Source organism: Mirounga leonina, unplaced genomic scaffold, assembly GCF_011800145.1.
Source record: "Mirounga leonina isolate KUSES-001 unplaced genomic scaffold, KU_Mleo_1.0 Mir_166, whole genome shotgun sequence".
Taxonomy (NCBI): Eukaryota; Metazoa; Chordata; class Mammalia; order Carnivora; family Phocidae; genus Mirounga; species Mirounga leonina.
The window spans coordinates 27111370-27133283 of NW_023270418.1; the positions used below are offsets into that span (position 1 = coordinate 27111370).

General features: G+C 44.3%; 1 protein-coding gene across 1 annotated transcript in view; it reads right to left on the reverse strand.

Annotated features, from left to right (window-relative positions):
* Nucleotides 1-11358: 11358 nt before the first annotated feature.
* PATL1 (PAT1 homolog 1, processing body mRNA decay factor) overlaps nt 11359-21914 on the reverse strand; it is a 32087-nt gene continuing 21531 nt past the window's right edge. Inside the window, exons 15-19 of the mRNA XM_035012930.1 lie at nt 20438-20597; nt 16366-16521; nt 14185-14276; nt 13936-14085; nt 11359-13626 (exon numbers count right to left, since the gene is read on the reverse strand). Of these exons, the coding sequence (XP_034868821.1) occupies nt 13605-13626; nt 13936-14085; nt 14185-14276; nt 16366-16521; nt 20438-20597 (580 nt within the window). The 3' untranslated portion in view covers nt 11359-13604. The remainder of the gene's footprint in view (nt 13627-13935; nt 14086-14184; nt 14277-16365; nt 16522-20437; nt 20598-21914) is intronic.

Sequence of the window (21914 nt, forward strand, 5' to 3'; positions counted from 1 at the left end):
AAGGGATTCTCATCGGCCCTAATTGGATCTGCGTTGACCTATCCCCTCCCACCACCCTGATATTTCAGGTGGTGGACCCCGCTTATTCCTAAGCTCCACGTGCAGATAACTCCAATAATTCAACCCATAAAAACAGACCTAAAAGATAGGTCAGCTGCCAGATAGCATCACCTCCGGGGGCAGTCTCTGGACCTCACTTTGCCAAAGACCCTTGGACCTTCAGACAAATTTCCAATGTCTCAATTCAGTATTCCAGGCATGGAATGCGGCATGCCCGCATAGAAAATATAAATGACACAGATTGCAGTGCCACCCACTGGGTATGTGCCAATTCCACCCTTTCAAGTAAAACCCCAATACATCCACGTTTTGGATCATGGCCTAGCTGGACACTAGCATTAGTCAGCATTATTGCTCAATTTCTCCCTTCACAACCACACTTTCTAGTTCCCTAGGATACAGGAGGGCGGGACCCGAGTCCCCAAATGCACACACAATAACTCTTCCCCGTGGGCCCAACAGCTCCAGGAGCTAGGAAGAGCAAGTTCTCCCATAACCTTATGCGCTTCTCCCAACTATCTCCTTATCTGTGTACGTCCTTCTCACAATCTACAGGGGCCCATCTTTACTCAGCCCATATCGGCCCTAGGATTTCAGTGCGCTGATAACCTCAAACATTGGGGCCATTGCACGCTGGAGTCCACATCTATAATTCTGCCCACCCCGACACCAGAACCTGAGGAAGTGCATTAGCTCCTTGGGGGTTTGCATATCATGATACCACCCTGCGAAATCTGAAAGCAGCATTAGATGAACTAGCTTTTCCTCTCATTTCTCAGATCTCTCCCAAGTCCCATCTGTCTTTGGCCAATGTGGTTATAGACAACAGGCTGGCTTTAGATTATTTATTGGCGGAACAAGGTATGTGCTGTCGTTAACAGAACATGTTGCACCTACATCAACACCACTGGACAAGTGGAAGAGAATATCCCAGAATTATATGCGCCAGCCTAATGGCTACATCCAATGGCCAAAGGGGTTGATCCTGCTAATAATATTTGGGATGCTGTATGTAAGACCTTTCCATCTGTAACCTGGTTCTCGCCCTTTTTAGGACCACCATATTGGTACTTTTGCTTTCTGGACCTTGTTTGTTTAATTTTCTTGTCAAATTTGTCTCTTGCAGACTCCCCACAATTTCATTTACAAATGATGGTGCACCAGGGATTCCAACCCATCCCCTGTGAAGATGAAACCTATCAACACCAAGCCCGTGATTTCCTTCTACTCCCCACTGTCCATCGAGTTGTCCTAAAATTTAGAGAGCAAGGACTTCTGGAACCCTCAGGCAGGGTCAACATCCCAGACCATTATGATGCACCATCACCCATTTTCCCTTCAAAGATTTTAAGGGCCCAGAGTCCTTGAGGGGAGAAATGTTAGAGGAGGCAGCTAGTTAGCTTCTAACAGAATAGGTGGAGACCAGAAAGGGGGAAGCGGTGACCAGTTCTGTTACCAGAAGGTCAGAGGCCTGTCCTGGCAGCACTCCCAAACCCACAAGAAACCAGATCAAACCAAACTGGCTGACAAAGAAGGCCGGAAACCCCTGACCAAATAAGGAAGAAAAGGTACAAAATCCTGCTTCCACGAAATCTCTGCCTCCAGTAACTTTCCTCCCCATAGCTAACAGTTGCCAGTAAAAGGTAGAAACCCAAACCCCAGCGTTCCCGAACCGGCCTGCTGTCACATCTGCAGAGCGTACTTGCACTGTGATGAACTTTCCTGCTTGCACCGCTCACCTGCTGTGTCTGGTCTGTCCTTGAATTCTTTCTTGTGATGAGACCAAGAGCCTCCAGGGACATCCTTGGGTTGGGCTGGGGGAGGCCTCAGGCCCAGGTCTCCCCAGTCCACTGGGCAACACTCCTCATTCTGTCCCCCGAGTTGCTGACCCCGCTGTGAGGAGAAAATTGACTCGAGAGGCCTCGCCTTTATGTGTGCTTCTACAGATGGGTGTCTCTTCCAGACCTAAGGGCCCTGCCCTTGTCGGCTTTAGCATCGTTGACTTGGTTTACATGTTTGTAAAAGTCACAGATTCAGTAGCTCATTGAATATGGAGATGTTGCGAACTATTGTTACAAACAGAGCTTTGGGGAATGCAGCACCTGTTACATTTTGCTAGTTTAAACCGGCAACAGAAAGCGTAAAACAAATTGCTTTTCCTTGGCATTGAGCTCTCTGGTATCAAGAAAGTAAGGAATACTCTTTTTTCAGAAAATGTTGATATAAAAGAGAGAAATGTTTATTGAATTCTGGAGAGAGGATACACTTTGAGAATCCCCAGTTAGATGTAGGCCATTTGTGATTTTTAAATTTTTCTTTTAAGATTTCATTTATTTATTTGACAGAGGGAGAGAGAGCACAACCAGGGGATGGGGAGAGGGAGAAGTGGGTTCCCCACTGAGCAGGGAGCCCGATGCAGGACTCGATCCCAGGACCCTGGGATCATGACCTGAGCCGAAGGCAGACGCTTAACCGACTGAGCCACCCAGGCGTCCTAATTGTGATTTAAAAAAAAAAAAAAAAAAAATTGAGTCAAAGTGAATCCCTTTATGCTTGGGTCCTGCCTTTGCTACTTACTGGTTCTGTGACTTTGGGAAAGTCATTCAAGCACTCTGAGCCTCAGTTTTTACTTCTGTTAAATGGGAATAAAACCTTACCGGATGCTGTTGTGATTAAATGCACTTGAACATGTTTGCTAAAACTAAATAGCTACAAAAATGTGACTTGGGTTGCCAAGCACATCCCCCAGATTACTTGCCAATCACAAAGGAGAATTAGATACTTCTACAGTAGGGAAATCTGGTTGTCCCCACTTTAACCCAGCTATCCAACTTAGCACCACTCACCCTGGGACAATCAATATTTTTAGGAGGTCCCTGGTTCCAGCATGAAGTATACAGCATGGCCTAATGAAGTTTTCTTGCCCTAAGTGCTGAATCCTGAATGCAATCAAGCCTTCAAATCTAACCTTTGGTTTATAGGAGCTGGAGGAACTGGTTAAACAACACCCCCAAGGAAGACCATCAGATAAATCAAGAATGTGAGGCATTCTATAAGACAACTGGTTTTCTAGAAGACAAGACCTAAAGATTAAGGGAAATTGATGTCATAAAAAAGGGCCAGGGGGTGATGGTCCTAAATTTAAAAAACTTGAAAGACACAACCACATGCTTGATTAGATTCTGGTTCTGAAAAACAAAACAAAACAAAACAAAAAACAGCTTTTTAGACATTTTGGGGATAACTGGGGAAATTTTAAAATGGATTGGTATTAGATGATGTTAGGCAGTTACTATGTTCAGTGTGATATTGGTATGATGGCTATGAAGGAAAAGCACCTTTAATATTTGGAGAAATGATTGGGAGTGAAGAGTCATAATGTCTGTAATTCCCTTTGAAATGGAAAAGGAAAGAAAGGAAAGAAAGATTAAAAGAAAAAGAAAGAGTAAGCCAAGAAAAAGTATTACAGACTTTGAAATGCACACACACACATTTCTATCTATGTATCTATTCTATGTATCTGTATATCTCTATATAAAGCAATAGAGCCCAATGTTAATTGTTGGATGTTGGTGAGAAGTATATGGGGATTTACTGTACTATTATTTCTACTTTTATTGTATATCTGAAAAGAAATTTGTCTTAATGTTTTCAAAGGCTGGGTTGCATCATCGTCGGCCCCCACTGCCTCCAGAATACAGCCCAGATTTCTTACCTGGCAAATCAGGTCCTTGACAATCTGGTGTCACTTCTTTCCCAGGCAGTCTCTTACTCTAATGTCTTGATGTATTCCATGCTCCAATTAAATTGGTCCACACGTCTGTTTCCACATTTGCCCTGCACTTTCCCATGTGGGTACCTTTTCATATGCTCCCCCTTCTTTCCTTTTTTCTTTTTTTAAAGATTTTATTTATTTATTTGACAGAGAGAGACACAACGAGAGAGGGAACACAAGCAGGGGGAGTGGGAGAGGGAGAAGCAGGCTCCCCACTGAGCAGGGAGCCCGATGCGGGGCTCGATCCCAGGACCCTGGGATCATGACCTGAGCTGAAGGCAGACGCTTGACGACTGCGCCACCGAGGTGCCCCACTCCGCCTTCTTTGAATGCATAATATTCTCCCCACACAGCATCTCCTCTGATACCCTGCCTAGAAGTAATGCTCCCTCCTCGGGACTCAGAATATGCTGTGACATTTGTTGTCTCGCCCTAAGTCATTTGTGTTCCCGACTTATGACAGCTACTACAGGGCGAGTTCCTCCAGCATGTGGTCTGTAGATCTGTATCTGTCATCTTCCGTTCCCGCATGACAGTTAGCACACAGCCTAGCCTATTCACCCATGTGACAAATATTTATTGAGCATCTACTAGAACATCTCCAGTCTTGAGCCAAGTGTTGGGAACAGGGTAGTGAAGGTACAGGTGGGTTCTATTCCAAGTGCAATGGAAGCAATTAGGGATTAAGGTGACCCCAATTTTTGTTAAAAATGGTCACTGTGGAGTCACAAGAGGGGGGAAAGCCAGCAGCAGGGGAGCACTTGCAGCTTTCTCGAAGAGACGCCGGAGGCTGGATTGAATGTGGTGGCAGGTGGACACGTTCCAGAGGCTCACTGTGAATAGGTGCAGGAAATCGGGTCAGAGGGAGAAGCGGACCCGAGATGCACTCGGCTGTGAGGAGAGCTGGAGCCGGGTGCCCCATCCCAGGCTCCCGCCCTTGAGACAAGGTGGCTGGGGGCGCTCGCTCCACGCACTGGTCTGTCATTGCTGCAGGCTGCGTCCAAGGAGGCGGCCCAGCCCAAGGCATTTCCTTGGGGTGAGGGCAATTCCCAGAGGGAGACAGGCTCAGCCGTGAGCCCAGAGCCACTGACATTGTCAGCAGCTGGGTTTGAGCACCTGCTCCTGAAGAGGGCATTTCCAGAGCACCACATTCTGTATCTATTTTGTAGACACTCCCACAGGGAATAATTGTGTACTTAAAAAACGGGACCTGCCTACTACCTGGGGAAATCTCTAACACCCGAGCAGGAGGCACCATTGGCTCACTGAGGCTTTATAGTCCAGTGATGAGTTATTCTGCCTCAGGACCCTGATCACTGGGGTCCGTATTCTGCTTGTGTGAAGGGAATAGGATCTTGCGTGATTTACTGAACCTCTCACCAGTTTCCTTATGACCATGTGAATAGCATCTATTTCTCAATGTTTCGGGGGAAGGATTCAATGAAAATGCATGAATGAAATTTGCCTGTCATATAGTAAATGATCAGTACATGCTAACTAATTATTAATTATGCAAGGCCTATCTTTGAAGCATGGCAGAGCTAACCCAAGTGGGACCCAAGACTTCCTTGGGGTATTAGACGTGCTATAGAGAAGCCTAGAAATATTGGGACTTTATATGATGTAGGAGTGTGTTCGTAAAGTGAAGCTTTATTAAAGTGAATCAGCTTTTACTGTTGTTTTTTTTTTTTTAAGATTTTATTTATTTGAGAGAGAGCGAGAGAGCACAAGCAGGGGCGGGGAGGGGCAGAGGGAGAGGGAGAAGCAGACCCCCCGCTGGGCAGGGAGCCTGACTCAGGACTTGACTCCGGACTCGACCCCAGGACCCTGAGATCATAACCTGAGGCGAAGGTAGATGCTTAACCCACTGAGCCAACCAGGTGCCCCACAGCTTTTACTGATTGTTAAGCACACTCACAAATATAATTGCATTTATTCTTTGTCACAATCCTGGTTGTTTTACTCCTCCTCTTACAGATGGCGAAACTGACTTAAACAAGTAGGTAACTTGTAAGGGCAAAGCCCTGAATAGCCCCACAGCTAAGGCAGGCTGTCCTTTGTACCACAGGTACCATAAAATCTCTTCTCAATAACATAAACAACTCAGTTACAGCCGGTGTCATCAACACAACGACATGACATTTGGTTTCATTTTGATAACAGAAAATAAACATAATTTCTCTTATTTTTAAAAAGTATCACCAGCCTGCCCCTGCTGCTGTTACATCCGGGAAAGCTACCATTTTTGCCATCCCTCAAATTTATAATAAATTTTTAAAAGATTATTCAAAACTGCTTCCCCCCCACCCCATAAAACTTAACTCTAATACGAAACGACTGAAAACAATGTGCAAGTGACAGAGACTCCATTTCTGTCGGTTTAAACACATAAGAGTTTATTCTCACATATGAAAGAAATCCAGAGGTAGGCAGCTCAGGGTTGGTAGAGTAGCTCCCTGAAGTCTTCAGAGACACACACTTCCTTCTCTGCTGCTGTGCATTGTTTTTGACGTTGAGATTACTTTTTCCCTCAAGATGGCTGCTGGAGCTCCAGCCATCACAACTGCATTCTAGGCGGCAACAAGAGGGAAGGAAGGAAAAAAGGGTTTCCTTCCAAGGAGCAATTTTTGGTTATCCCACACAACATGCCTGCTTACTTCTCTGTTAATGGAGAAGCACTGGGGAATGATTGTACATGTAATTCAGGTTTTCTTTCTCTGCTACTCAACTCACTGCAATCTTGGACAAGTCATGTCCATACTCTCTTTTCCTTCAAATACAAACCTATTATATTCATTATGAAAGATATTAAAGGTTCAGAAATGTAAATACAGAAAATGAAAATCCCCCATAACCACACCTTTCAGAGATGACTGTTGTTAACATTTTGATATTCTTCCACTACCTTACGGGATTTTTTAAACAATTACAGTTTTTTAAAGATGAAATATTTGACACCTCTACTTACTAGTTTTCCAGGGCTACTGTAACAAAGGACCACAGATTGGGGGGCTTGAACAATGGAAATTTATTTTCTTACAGTTCTGGAGGCTAGAAGTTTGAGATCAAGTGGCAGGTGTGGACAGGACTGGCTTCTGAAATCTCCCCTTCACTTTTAGATGGCCCTTTTCTCTGTGCCCGTGTCCTAATGTCTTCTTAAAAGGACAGTCCTATTGGGTTCTAGTGCACCCTAATGACCTCATTTTCACTTAACTTCTTTACTTTGAAGACACCATCTCCAAATACAGCCACATTAGGAGGCCCTGGGGGGTAGGACTCCAACATGTGAGTTGTGAAGGACACAATTTGGCCCCTAGCAGACACAGAATGCATATGATACACAAAAGCTGTGAAACACAATAGTAAAGCCTACCAACCTACCACCCAAAATAGCCAGTTTCCTACATCTTTATCTGAATCCCATTCACCTAAACACTCCCAAAGGTAAGCACTGTCCTAAATCTAATTTAAAAAATGATTCTCTCAGTCACCTCGGCTTCTAATGGCTCAGTCTTCTGCAGACCAGGAATAGTGTTGTGAGGCCCGCTCTTAAGTGGTCCCTTCCACGCAGTGTGAAGATAGCCCATTTCCACCTCCACACTGCAGTGATTTCTCAAAAGCATAAATCAGATCATATTTTGTTTTGTGCTTTCTCCTTAAACACTCTGCAAAGTCTTCCCACTGCAGCGAGAGCAAATCCCATCGGGGCCCTGTGTGGTCATTCTATCCCCACTTCATTCTAGCAACATCAGCCTTCTGTGGTCCTTGAGCTCCTTATTCTCCTTTCAGGGTCTTGGCGACCTTCCTTTTGCCTTGGGATGCTCTTTTGAGCCCTTTGCATGGCTGTCCTCTTGTCATTATTCATGCACCTACTCACAGGGCTCCTGCTCATCAAAGCCTTTCCTGACCACTGTCTCAAGTACCCCTCCTCCCATCTCTCGACTCCCTTACCCTTTGTTCTCTGAACACCCGCCTCTATCTCTAAGTATCCTCCTGAGACCTCAGGCTGCACAGGCGCAGGGCCTCCGTTTGTCTCTGTCATCACCACTGGGCCTGCAGCATTGCCAAGTGCTGGCCTGATGTATATTACTGAGTTGTTCCTGACCTCGGGGTTGTCGTGACAAAGCGAGTGACAATGTAGTTTGACAGGGGCATCGCACAAATTTAGTACACTAAAGGACCATACAGATGCCAGACAGCTGTAACTCTGATCTTTATATAATGCAGTTGGTACCAATAATGACCACCTCAATCGCCCCCTTTGACATTACTGAGAGACAACTGCTTGATTTGCCTACTAAGAACGAAGGCGTTAAAATCCCATCAGAAGACTTTGCAGATGTGTCCTTAAATGCCTGGAGCTTTTCAGCTGCTCCTGTATAAAGCATGGAACAGGCACAGGAGCCTTCTAGAGGCCAGGACACTAGGCATGCAGCCTAAAATGTAAGGTTATTTTATTTATTTATTTATTTATTTATTTATTTATTTATTTATTTATTTGACACTAGGCATGCAGCCTAAAACGTAAGGATTATTATTTATTTTATTTTATTTGAGAGAGCGAGCAAACGAGCACACAAGCCAAGGGGAAAAGCAGAGGGAGAAGCAGACTCCCCACCAAGCCAGGAGCCCGATGGGGGACTCGATCCCCGGGTCGATCCCAGAACCCTGGGATCATGACCTGAGCTGAAGGCAGATGCCTAACCGACTGAGCCACCCAGGTGCCCTAAAATGTAAGGTTTAAATCCCAGTATCAGCCCTCACCAGCTGGACTGTCTTCTGAGCTACAGTTTTGGCAGTGTACCCTTAGAGTGGCCCATCCTACTCCAAAAGGTTATAGAGAGGACTGACGAGAAGTATAGAGAGGACTGATGAGAAGATGAGGGTGAGTGTTCTTTGCACACTACAAAAGAGCTGTAAGGTGATCTTGTGGGTTTACCTTTGTGCACTGTTGGATGAACACTGACGAAAAGTATCTGAAGATCAAATCCTATTAATAGGGGAGCACTTAAATAAATTATGTACAATGGCACGCAGTGGAACACTACACAGTTGTTAAAAAGATAGGGAGGCTCGGGGCACCCGGCTGGCTCAGTTGATGGGAGTATGGGACTCTTGATCTCGGGATTGTGAGTTTGAGCCCCACGTTGGGTGTAAAGATTACTTAAAAACGTAAAATCTTAAAGAAAACAAAACAGGGGAGCTCTTACATAGTAAAATAGAAAGATGTCCATGATGTATTATGGGAAAAAAAGGTAAGAACATCTATAGTTCTAACTACGTATGTGTATGCATAGAGAAATCACTTGGAAGACGATATACTAAATTGTTAGCAGTATGTTTTCGGGGTGGGGGGTGAAATCTGGCACTTTCCCTGTGTGAGTTATACACGGATTTCTCTCCGCTTCTTTAGACTGACTTAACATCTAATTTAAGACAGTGTATTCACAACCAGCCAAGTACACACATCACTGATTCCCTAGCTCCCTTCTAGAAGTTTCCCAGCCCTCAGGTCTGAGTGAGGGTAATACTGCCTCAGAGAACGAATTTGGCTAAGGTGGGAGCTTGCGGGAGTCACAGTCACAGAATAATAAAGACAAGCTCCTCCGAAGAGCCTTACGTGCAACATTCGCAAAACAAAAAGCAAAGCGCCCCGAGGCTGTTAAGGCTGTTATGTTAGGAGACCTGCAAATGATTCACAGCTGGGCTTCTGCAGGAAGAAGGAAAAAAGGTCAAAACAATGCTATTAGGTGATTTTAAGATGCTGATTCCTCAGATCAAAGACTTGCTTCACCCCCACAGTGGTCAAAGGTCAAAGGTCAAAGGTCACAACATTAATATACGTAAAACTTGGCCGGGCAGAGGAAAAGCAGAAGTTGCCTTCAACTCCCCGCTTTCACTTCTCACACAGTGGGCTTCCCTGCCCTCCAAAAGCAGATGGTAGGTGGCATCCAGTTCTCTGTATCAAATTCAGAAAGTCATGTCTCGGCTTTCCTAATGACGGACAGGGCAACTTCGGTGCAAGCCAGCTGGCTGACACCTGAGCTTTCTGGAGATGGCGCGGGGATCCTTCCTGATTCAAGTCAGTTTGGGAAAAAATGCAACTTAGAGGAAAGAGGAAGCTTGCTGGGAGCTACAGCTTGGACTTAGCGAAGTGGTTCTTTGACCCCCGCCCCGGTCGGTTGGCCATCTCCGTCACGGAGTTACGGAACACTGGACCACGGTTCTCGGGGTAACTGCCTTGTTCTCACATGACTTTCTCAGACCCCCTTGCACGTTCACCTGCTGCAAAGTCAAATGCTTTGGCTCTGAAGTCAAGCACAACTAGATCAGACGCGTTTGCCCTGCTGGAACTTACTTTCTCACTAGAAATAGAAGGCTCCTCCTATTTTTAGCTCTTGGAGAGGAATCGCCCTTTTGGTTATAATAGCAATACATGGTCACTGAAGACACTGGAACATACAGAAAAGGCAACAATCAGCCCCACCCACGATCCCCTGTCACCTTCTCCTTAAAGGCCACCACTGCTTTGTCACCTTTTTCCCATTTTTTTCCCCTCCATGATTAAGTCACATGCATACATATATAGAACCTATCCTACACTTAACATTGTATTCTTAGTATTTTCCCACATTAACTGAACCCTTCAAAAGAAATTTTTCATTTGAAATATTTCTCCCAAAGAAGCACTTTCTCTATGGAAAATTTGGAAAACACTGAAAAGCAAAAATTAGTTTCCCATATTCCTACCATCTGGAGACAGACATCAGTAACCATCAGGAACATACCCTCCCTCCCGATGTATTTTTTTCATTATATAAGTATCATGCCTGTAGAATCTTTCCTTAGATTTCTAAAACCCAATTATTAGTCAGAGGCTGTGAATACTTCTAAAGGTCTTCACATCACCAAAGCACTTCCAGAACTGTAATTTCTCCAACCAGTATGAATGGCAGTCTCAAATTCTCACTAGCATTGTTTTTAAAGATTTTGTTAATTTGATAGGTTGAAAAAGTATCTTATTTGTTATTTCTCTAATATGGGTGAGGGTGAAACTTTTTTTTTTTTATTCTTATGTTAATCCCCATACATGAGGGTGAAATTCTTAATACTGCTCACTTGCATTTTCCTTTATAAAAGTTATTATTTACACGTCTGTTGTTACCTACTTCTGTTACCTACTACTTAATAGGGTCTTCTTTTTCTTAGAGGATTATATTTGCTGAATTTTTTTTTAAGATTTATTTATGAGAGAAAAAGAGAAAGAGCGAGCGAGCAGGGGGAGGAGGGGCAGTGGGAGAGGGAGAGAGAGAGAGAATCTGAAGCAGGCTCCATGCTAAGCACGGAGCCTGCCGTGGGGCTCAGTCTCACAACCGGGAGATCACGACCTGAGCTGAAACTAAAAGTTGGATGCCCAACCAACTGCGCCACCCAGGTGCCCCTGGAAAGGAGCTTTTAGTACTAGTTTCCATCTGAACCCACTGAGGAATGGGACGATTCTGTTTTTGTTTTTTGGCCAGAAATTGCTTGATCCTGAAAGTCTCATAAGAAGACCCGGCGAGGAAGAGTCAAGCATACACATTACAATGACAGAGTGCGGGGAGAGAGCTCAGTCTCTTATCTGGAGCACGTTAGAGTAAAAATAACACCCACGTCTGAAATAACACAAAGTTACTATGAAGAATTATCAAAGCTTCCCCATCTCCAGTGAGGGGAAGAAGTGTGCGATGTGAGGCAGAGCTGGCCATGTCAGCAGCTTAGGCCAAACCGGGCTCTATGAAGTCTCTTAAAACCCATGTGCCTGGAGGTGGACCGGATGCAGATGAACTGCACCGTGTGTCCACCACAATTTACAATCTTGTTTTGTAGTTGAAGGGAGGGTGGGGAGGAATGAAAGCACCTAGGTTTTTCAAGGAAAGTTACCGTGTCAACATAAGGTCTTCAATCTGTCTCCCTTATTACAATAGTCCAAAAGTTAAAATCCTCACTGAGCCCCAACACCAAGACGTTTGCCAGTCCATCGAAACAGGCTAGAAACACATTTGCAATCATGTTCAGACAAGAAGTAACAAGAAGGAGAAATGCAGGCATGCAACTTTTCAAGTATACAATTTGTTTTTATTTACAATACCCTATAAAAATGTAAATTTAGAAACTTTAATTTTTATTAATTAGAACCAAACAAAAAAAGATAAAGCACAGAAAGGAAGAAATAATAGTCAAGTATTCACTTGATCAGTTGTGAGGGGAAGGGAGGAAAGGCGCAGGGTGGAAAGAGTCAGTAGGTAAGGGTGGAGGGAAGCTAGGTCATGTCACCGGGAGCAGCTTGCGGGGCCAGGGCTCCAGAATGGGGAGAAACAGAGATGGAGAGCAAGGACAGCTGGTTACAACGGAGGACTTTACTGTTGTACAAGACATGTATGTGCAAAATGTTGATTCTCTTTAAATATCATAACCTGTCCCCTAACTAACATTCGAAAAGGTGAGAATAGCAAAAAGTGTATCAGGACAGTCATGTGAAATGGACTCTGATTTAATTTTCCAGAGGGCTGTGATCTCTAGAGATCAAACCCCTCATTTTGCTTGGCTGCTGCCCGGGAGGGGGACGGGAGGGGGACAGGTGGAAAGGGCCATGGTGGGCTGTCCCTGCCGGGACCGGGAGCCAGGCCCCTGGCTGCCTGGGAGAGGGTCCTGGAGACGAAGGGGAAGGACAGCACTTCTGCCTGTGGTGTGGAGGAGCCTGCAGAGCAAAGCAAGCCGAACTGAGCTTCCGTGGTTACCTCTGGAGGTTGCGACCCACGACACCAAATAAAAACGGGGAAGAGGGAAGTAAAAGCATGGCTTTATTGAAGTTGTCTCAGGAAGACAGAGCGAATGTGCAAACGCTACGCTGTGGAAGCAGGCTCTAAGTCCGGTTCATCTGGGGCAACCTTGCACGCCCTGGAGGGGACAGGCTCAAGTACACTGTAGCTGTAGCAGGATAAGGGCTTAACCGTGTGCCATTTCACTGAGGTGGACAGATACAAAGGAAATACGGCGGGGAGGAGAAACAGGACTTCTCAGCCTAGAGCTGGGTGTCAGCCAATTAAGAGTCCTGATTTTAACGTGCTGCATACCCTGTATTTATATTAAAACAAGTAGAACCCACCAAATTAATTACAAGATGGACTAGAAACAGATTAAAAATACATCAGCTGGTTTGTTTTTAGAGGAGGGACGTGTCAACTACATATTTCTCAATCTAAAACTCGTTCTTTAAAGATCCTCTGGAGATCACATGAACGTATGCAGAGGGGAGTGTGTGCATATATATATGTATTGGTTTCTACTTAATTGGTTCTCCTATAGTCGTGTTAATATGGGGCAATGAAAGAAGACTTTAATAGGATGAGGGAAGGAATCCCTTGGCAGGCTACAATCTACTCTGACTGGAGTAGTGGGGGTAGGTAAGGGGAGAGATTATATCTGTGTCTCTAGGGCAAAGAAAATGCAAAACTGAGAAGAACTGAGGAAAAGCAGGACATGCAGAACTGTAACACAGAAGGTAAGAAGGAGCCAGCGGAAATATCGCCCAGCCAAATTTCACAGAGCAGTGGGGAAATACGGGGCATTGAGAGCCAAGCCCTGTGACAGGAACCGGTCCCACGAGACGCTCTGGGGAACAAGCTACCTTCCCTCCCTCATCAGAAACACCCCGCTGTGACGGCTGCAGTGCGGGCAGCAGCCTAAAGGAGGCACAGGACACGCACAGGACATGCCTGGAGGTCTTTTATCGGGTCCCCTGAACTAGCCTGTGGGCAGACAGAGAGAGAGAGAAAGGAAACCTGTGTGAGTTAAAACAGAAGGCAATCTTTTGCATTAAAGTTACACCCTTGTTAGAATTCTCTTGACAAAACACCTGAAATATCTCTACCCTTCCTTCCTGAACTCAGGGTGCTTCTGTAGCCCGCTCAGCACCTTCTATCTAGTAGATACTCACGTACTTGAGACAAGTCCTTAATGTCTTCCACTAAATTCAGTTTTATGCCCCTGATCTCCTCACCGTAACGTCTAAAGTGCCAACTTTAGTAAGATGTGGAACTCTCCTGTTTCAGACTTACTGCAGCTTTGTCTCCAGCAAGTTCAGTTTCTGTCGGTCAACATAGCGAGAAAAGAGGGACACCAGGTTTGTGGGTATAGAGATTGGCTTGGCCAGGGCTGCTTGGGGAATCCGCAGAAGTTCTCGGGTTGCCATGAACATCACCTCCGTCCTGAAAGAAAAACCGTTAACAACACATAAGAACAATATGAGAAAAAGAATAAACAATGATCTAAAAGAACGTGAAAGAAGAAACACAGCCCGGACTGACCACTGGTTGTTCTGTGTTGATTCTGTAGCAGGGTCTGAACTCTGTAGGTCTTCCCCACGGCTCAGGACGACGAGGAGCAGTGACAGGCCAAACTACAAGAGGAGACAGAGGGATTCCAACTCACCTCTGCACCCGCTCCCCAGCACCGCTGAGGGGATCCCAGCACTAGATCACAATGAGCCCGCCGGTTCGTTCTGCCGACGGCAAACATCCGGCGACCATGAGCTGGGGGCTGGGCCTTTCTCCTGGCTTTGCTCAGGCAGGCAGCAACAGCATCACCAACGAAAAGGGGAAGCCCAGGGCCAAGCGTCCTCTCTGCTCCCCCACCCCAAAGTGAGAAGAAAAGATAATTTCTTCCCTGTCACAGATAAGGTGGGGTTTAGTTTTACTTGTATTTACTAAAACAGAAATGGATTAAAAAAAAGTCAAAGACAAACTTTGATCAGAAAATTAAAGGTCACAGAAAAAGTAAGAAAAAACATTAAGTAGATTGATATTTTGAATTAAGAACAAAGATGTGAAGACCGGTGGGAAAACGTACAAAGAAAGATCACTGAAATGATCAGCATATGAAGAGACTTCCTTGAATCTCCTGAAAAAGTTTTCTTAACAAAGGACACACCCCTAGTGGACATATAAAGGTTGAGATAAGATATCCAAAGCAGAGAAGGGATACACAGATTTAATACTCTTACTAAGACTATTAAAATTTAAGCAACCTGCTTTAGAAATTAAAGATTTGTTTTATTCAGTGGGCAGTACCAGCAGGAAACATGTGGTCTAAAGGGGCACAGAACAGAATACAAATAAGGACAAGCAGCACGAGATGAAATGTATGAATCACAGCGACAGTGGATATGAAGGGAATCCGTGTTTCTGAGTTCAACTCACAGAGGAGAACCCTCGTGTCACTATCAGAAAAAACAACACTGGGCTACACATACAATCTCTCATCTGACCTCGTGGTTTTCTATTTATCAACACTAAATTCAAAGCCCAAGTAACACAGAAGGCCCACAGCCTGTCACTCCAGAACCCCAGCTCTGTCAGCTCTCAACCGCCCTTGAGTCCTGCTTTGGCAGGTTTTCAGGTGCCAGGGGGGAAGGGGCCTTGACTTTTTCACTGTGCTCGCACATGTGCCCACTGAGGAAGGGCATTACACTGAACTGTCACAGCGGTGGGCTCATCTGAATAACAGGACAGCTCTGAAATCGCCCGTCACCTCCCCTTACAGGTCAGGCAAGTGGCTCAACAAAGTGAAATAACGTGTTCACCGTCACAAATCTAGAGACTGGCAGGCAAGGAATGGAAAGCTGCTCTGAAAGCTCATGTTCTCTCTTCTATGTTACGCGTCCGCTGCGAGTCTCTGGATCGTCAACCTGATGTAGATGAAACATGGAATGGGATGTTCTCCTATTTACAGTCTTACGAGCAAGAGTGAGGACTACCTGTTTTCTTCCTCACGTCAGAACTTGGATTTTATCTCAGACTACAATGGTGTGAACTCAAAGATGTTTTCCAGCCTTCTCAGCAGTGATGTGTGGCATGTGAGGAAAACCTGGCCACTGAGATTAAGTAGAAGTTGTTGGTTACAACTCTTGGAAAAGGCCCCAGCAAGGCAGACAGCAAATCCGCACCTTTTGGCCGCTCTGCAAGCACCTCTCTTCCCGATGGAGTGGAGCCTGAGAGGCCATGAGTGTGGCAGCCACCGCTAAGGCTGCAGAGAAGGCAGGCCGAAGGAGCCTACAGCCCTGACGACGATGTGGACCGGATGCCAGAACTATTCCACTGAGAGACAGAAAATCCCGTTTTGTGGAAACCACTTATTTCTAGCCTCTGACACTAGAAGCTTAACATAAATCCTGGCTGAAAGATGCCTTTTTAAAAAAATGTTTTTTTATTTTAGAGACAGAGAGGCCTCACATGGGCACACACGCACATGGGGAGGGAGGGGCCGAGGGAGAGAGAAACTTAAGTAGACCGCGCACTGAGCGCAGAGCCTGATGTGGGGCTCGATCTCATGACCCTGAGATCCTGACCTGAGCAGAAATCAAGAGTTAGACGCTTCACCCACTGAGCCCCCCGGGCGCCCCTGAAAGTTGCCACATCAGCCAATGTTTGTATCTGTAACTCAAATCTAGACAGCTGGCCAAGTTCAGGGACCTAAGAGGGTGCGAGCACCTTGTTCTGGAGCACAGCAGCGAGGTGAGGGTTGGAGGGTGCTGGTGCAGCTGTGCTCTGAGGTAGGTTCATGAGCTGTTGCAGAAGGCTGGTGACAGTCACTGATGGAAGGTGATAGAGGAGCAGAGAGAAGGGACTCAGTAAGCATGGCAGCACCTACAAAAAACAGAGAAAAGCATTACATCCTGGCAACTGTGACTTCAGTCAGCCTGCATCAGTGGGCATGGACAGGAGGATGCTCAGCTGCACACTCAAATGGCCTCAGGCAAGATTTAACACGAAGGGCTGACAAGTCCAGCACGTACTACTACAGTCTCAACAATGGGTTGGTTCTGAGGTGTCTACTGAGAACTTTTAAAGCTCAATTTGCACAGGAAACATGACTTGTGTGAACCAAGGGTGTAAAATCACTTCTCAAATAGACAGCAAGATTCACAATAAAATATCATCTCTGAATTCATCCCACAAATATTTCAACACCTACAGTGTGTCAGGCACTGTGGGCTACAATGAAATGGTAAACAGGTCAGACCTGCAGGAATCTAAAGTTGAGTGGGGAGTCATGAGTAAAGTGGCAATTTCGATATACCATGAGAAGGACTCTGAGACAGGTAAATCCTGAGTGCTGCGGAACTACCCAGAAGTATTTTTAGACCTAACTGGATCTTTTTTTTTTTTTAAAGATTTTATTTATTTGACAGAGACACAGCAAGAGAGGGAACACAAACAGGGGGAGTGGGAGAGAGAGAAGCAGGCTTCCCACTGAGCAGGGAGCCTGATGTGGGGCTCAATCCCAGGACCCTGGGACCACGACCTGAGCCGAAGGCAGACACTTAATTAATGACTGAGCCACCCAGGCGCCCCCAGACTTAACTGGATCTTGTCTGATCTTTATACAAGCTCCATGAGGAAGCTGAGAAATGATAGACTTTACAGATTATTAGACAAGCTAAGCGAGCAGAAGCTCAGTATTCAGAGTTCCACAGCTAGTAGTGAGAACCAGAATCCAAGGCTGTTGAATTCTGGCCTGCAAGTCATTCAGGCCTTTTAGCCATGAGGCCCAGACTGGAAAGTTAAAATACAGTGCTACTAATGTAACTAGGTTCTAACACAGGAAAGGAAATCAAGGGTGCTTCCAGCACTCAGTGCCCATGGTATAAAAAATGATAGCTGATTTTACTTCAGATGGCATTCAAAGATGGAAAGTAGACTTTTAGGCATCTACTACTCTAAATAAACAAAGCTTTAACAACAAAAGCATTTTAATCATACAGAAAAGTATAAAGAGTATAATGAAGTCTGTGTACCCATCACCCAGCCTCAATAATTAAATCAACATTCTACCAATCTTATTAAATCTATGTCCCTCCTATATATCCTATCCTTTCATCCATAAATACTTCAGCTTGCATCTCTAACAAAATCTCTCACAGTATTCTTGCACCTAACAAAATTAACAGCCATTCCTCAATCTCACCTAATATCTCCTCCAAATTCAAATTTCTCTAGTTGTCTCAAAAACATCTTTTAGCAATTGACTTATTCTAATCATGATTCCAATGGGACCCACACATTGCATCTGGCTGGTAAGGCTTTTAAAATCTGTGAATTAGTCCTTTGCCCACTGCCCATCTTCTTTTCTCATGCTATTTAGTTGATGACGATGTCCTACGGTTTGGATTTGGCTAACTGCACCTCTGTGCTGTCACTTAACAGGTTCTACTATCCTCTGTCTTTCCAATAAAAACTGATGGTTAGAATGGAGGTCTGGTAAGATTTAAGTTCATCGGGGGAAGGCAAGGGTAAGAAAACTTCATGGATAGAGCTGTGTGCTTTTTCCTGCATCATGTCAAGAAGCACATGGTGTCTGGTTGTCCCCCTCTGAGACAGTGATCACTTGTTTGCTGCCCCAACCACCATAAATTTCCCCATCCACCTTTTACCCAATGCTTTTTGCACCAGTAAGGATTGCTGTCCAGACTGACTGATTGCTTTTCCATTAGGGACTGTAAATTGGAGATTTTCTAATTTTATCATTTCTTTTGCATTTATTAGCTGAAAAAAAAATTTTTTTTTTAAGATTTTATTTATTTGACAGAGAGAGACACGGCGAGAGAGGGAACACACGCAGGGGGAGTGGGAGAGGGAGAAGCAGGTCTCCCGCCGAGCAGGGAGCCCGATGTGGGGCTCGATCCCAGGACCCTGGGATCAGGACTTGAGCTGAAGGCAGATGCTTAACGACTGAGCCATCCAGGCGCCCCTTAGCTGAAATTCTTCTAGGAAGAACATTCTATTATCAACTTTCTGGTTACCATGATATTTGGTTGTAATCAAAAGGCAGGATAAATGTTTTGAGTCTTTTCCTTATTTACCCATTTTCAGAGTAATTATGAGTTGATGGCCTAGCAATCTCGGAAGGTGATTAATATATTTTTTGGTATCACTGTGAACTCATTAAATTAAAAATATTTGATATATTTCAATCCACTTCTGTAATTTTTCTTTCTGATGCAAATTATCCCATTTTTGGCCAACAGGAGCCCCTTCAGCTTTGTCTGTGCATCTTTCACGTGGGACACCCTAGTAATCTTTTAGCTTCCTTACTTTCTGGCACAAGATAGTCCACGATTACCTTGTATATTTTATGCCTCAGACCTGCAACTAGTTATTGCTTCAAGAAATGGTATTCAGAGATGTGGTCTATTACTCTTTAACACAAGGAGGTATAAACTCTGCCCCTATAATTAACCAAATTTTCCTCACTAGCAGACACCTCCACTAAGGCAAGCATCTCTGAATTCCTAGTTCCTAGCTCTGTGCGATGTATTTCTAAGACCTAAAATAGTGCCTGGTACGTAGACGTGTAATAAATATTTAATAAATATTTACTGAATAAATAAATATTTACTGAATGAATAAAGCTCTCCCAAACTTGTTTCCACTGATGAGTTCCTCTAGGACTTTGAGTGTCCACCCCATGGCCTACAACAATCTATATGCTGTAAGGGAGTTGCTGCTTTTTGTCTGGCTTCCGTTTTCTAGGATAAACCTCAACTCCTTAAACTTTCCTCCAACCCATTTTTCCTTCTTAAAATCTTTAAAAAACGTATTTGTCTCATCCCACTTCACTTTTCCTGATGATAACGCCTCAACTTTGCATTAATTTCTTCTGCACGTGCTACAATTTTAAGGACTTTTTCAACTCATTATGATTTCAGAAGGAGTTAATTTTCAACTCTTTCATGCCATACCACTTAACAAGGTATCCTGGCATCATGTTTTCTGTGGATCATCACCAGCTGGTTATTGATCAAGCATCATCTAATGTGAGAGGCTCACTCTCATAAGTTCTAACATTCTGAACCTCACACTTAGTAATAACTGCCCTACCCTTAACAATTTCTTGCTCTGAACTTCTAAAATGATTCTAAATAGTGCTAATTTTTCAACTGTGAGGATAAGTAGAGAGCAGGTCTTACCAAAAGTTTACTTATAAACTTGAAAATCAGGTTGCTAAGTCCAGCCTAGTTTACATCATGATAAACGTTATTTACGAGCACAGCGGGCACTGGCTTGATTCCTCTGTGACACCAATCAACGGAGTCTGCAGCTGAATGTTAAGCTCCTGACAATAGTCCAGTGCGTGATACTTTATATCCAGCAAAGTAACCAAGACCATATGTTTGTAAATTTTCGTGAGCATCAGATTCAGCTGGATTCTGTTAGAGATACAGAAGCCCTGGCCTTTCCTCTGTAAATTCTGATTCAACATGTTTGGAGTAGGGCTGAATTATCTGCTGCCCAAGAAATTCTGATACACAACACAGCTTCACGACTATGTCAAATACGATGCGATTATTGCATTCCTCAGTTTAGGAACTTGGTCTGTTGGACCAAAAATGGGATTAAAAGTATAGTCCTGGAGTAGACTTTTGCTTTAAATAATCAATACTACTACTGAAGGTTAGACAAGACAACATAAATAGGAAGAGGGGAAGATAAGAAATTTGGATTCTAGAAACCTTATCAACTATGAAGACCCAAAGGAAAGAAGTCCCACATGGGGGATCACCTCATCTTGTGCATCCTTCTTGATAAGAAAAGGGAGATTCCTGGCTGTTGTCATGAGAATGTCAGCTGCTTGCTCTGTGGAGAGGAAAGGAAGAATACGGGCAACCATTCTCTTCCCTTTTCGGATACACATGATCTGTACAAAGTGGTCATCACTTGGCCTGCAGGGGAAGGAAATACTCACTTAGGTCAGCAAGAACAATTTAACACATCCTTTATCTCCTCTTACATGTTACTGAATGAACTTGCTGTGCTCATTTTCACGCTACGAGGACCTTTGCTACAAAATAGTGGGAATTACTTCTCCAACTCTCAACCAAATAATAACAAGTCATTTTTCAAGTTTTGCAAATGTAGAAAATCGTCCTTTCACAAACGTATGTTAAACAGACTTGTTCAAACTACAGGTGTTCATTTCCTTTAAGTTTTATGTAACTAGACAAATAACATGGTTGATACAGCAAAATCCGAAAACATACATAAGCAAAAAGGATATAAAAACAATCATTTCAGAATTAACTTTATATTGTTATTTTTTTTTAAATTTATTTGACAGAGAGCGAGCAAGAGAGCACAGCAGGGGGAGCGGCAGAGGGAGAGGGAGAAGCAGGCTCCCCACTGAGCAGGGAGCCTGATGAGGGACTCGATCCCAGGACCCTGGGATCCTGACCTGAGCTGAAGGCAGACGCTTAACCTACTGAGCCACCCAGGCGCCCCTACTATACCATTTTTAAGAACCTTTGTGCTGTATATTTTTTCATTAAAGAAAATTAAAAAAAAAAGAGTCCAGAGAATCCATACGGCTTTGTTACTTGGCTTTCTTCACCCAACAACTTCTTGTGACAATTTTCCACCTCAATAGATACACTTTAACTACGTCGATTTGATGGCCCCATAACATTCCCAACTATGGACAAGCCCACATTTATTCAACCAGTTGCCTGTCAACCTGACTCCAGAAAAGGTGTGTTAAAAAGAAGGGGTTTATTTTTATGTTCTGGTTTGTGAGTGTCCTGGCTTAGAAGAATCCCCAATTCTCTTGAAAGGGCAAAGGAAAGGGAGTTTTCAGGACAGAGTCCTCTTGTATTCATCAAATAAATACTTGAGGTTTATTTTACTTTATTTTTTTTAAGATTTTTTTATTTATTTTATTTGACAGAAAGAGAGAGAGAGTGAGAGAAGAAACGCAAGCAGAGGGAGTGAGAGAGGGAGAAGCAGGCTTCCTGCTGAGCAGGGAGCCCGATGCGGGGCTCGATCCCAGAACCCTGGGATCATGACCTGAGCCGAAGGCAGACGCTTAATGACTGAGCCACCCAGGCGCCCCAACACTTGGGGTTTATAGAACATTTACTGTCAGCAAGATCCTGGGTGGAAGAGATGACAGATATAGATAAAAAGATACATTAAGGAGCTTAGTCCTCACTGGAAGACTGATTGGCTGCCATAGCGTATGAGTATTCTATGGAAATCCCAAGAAA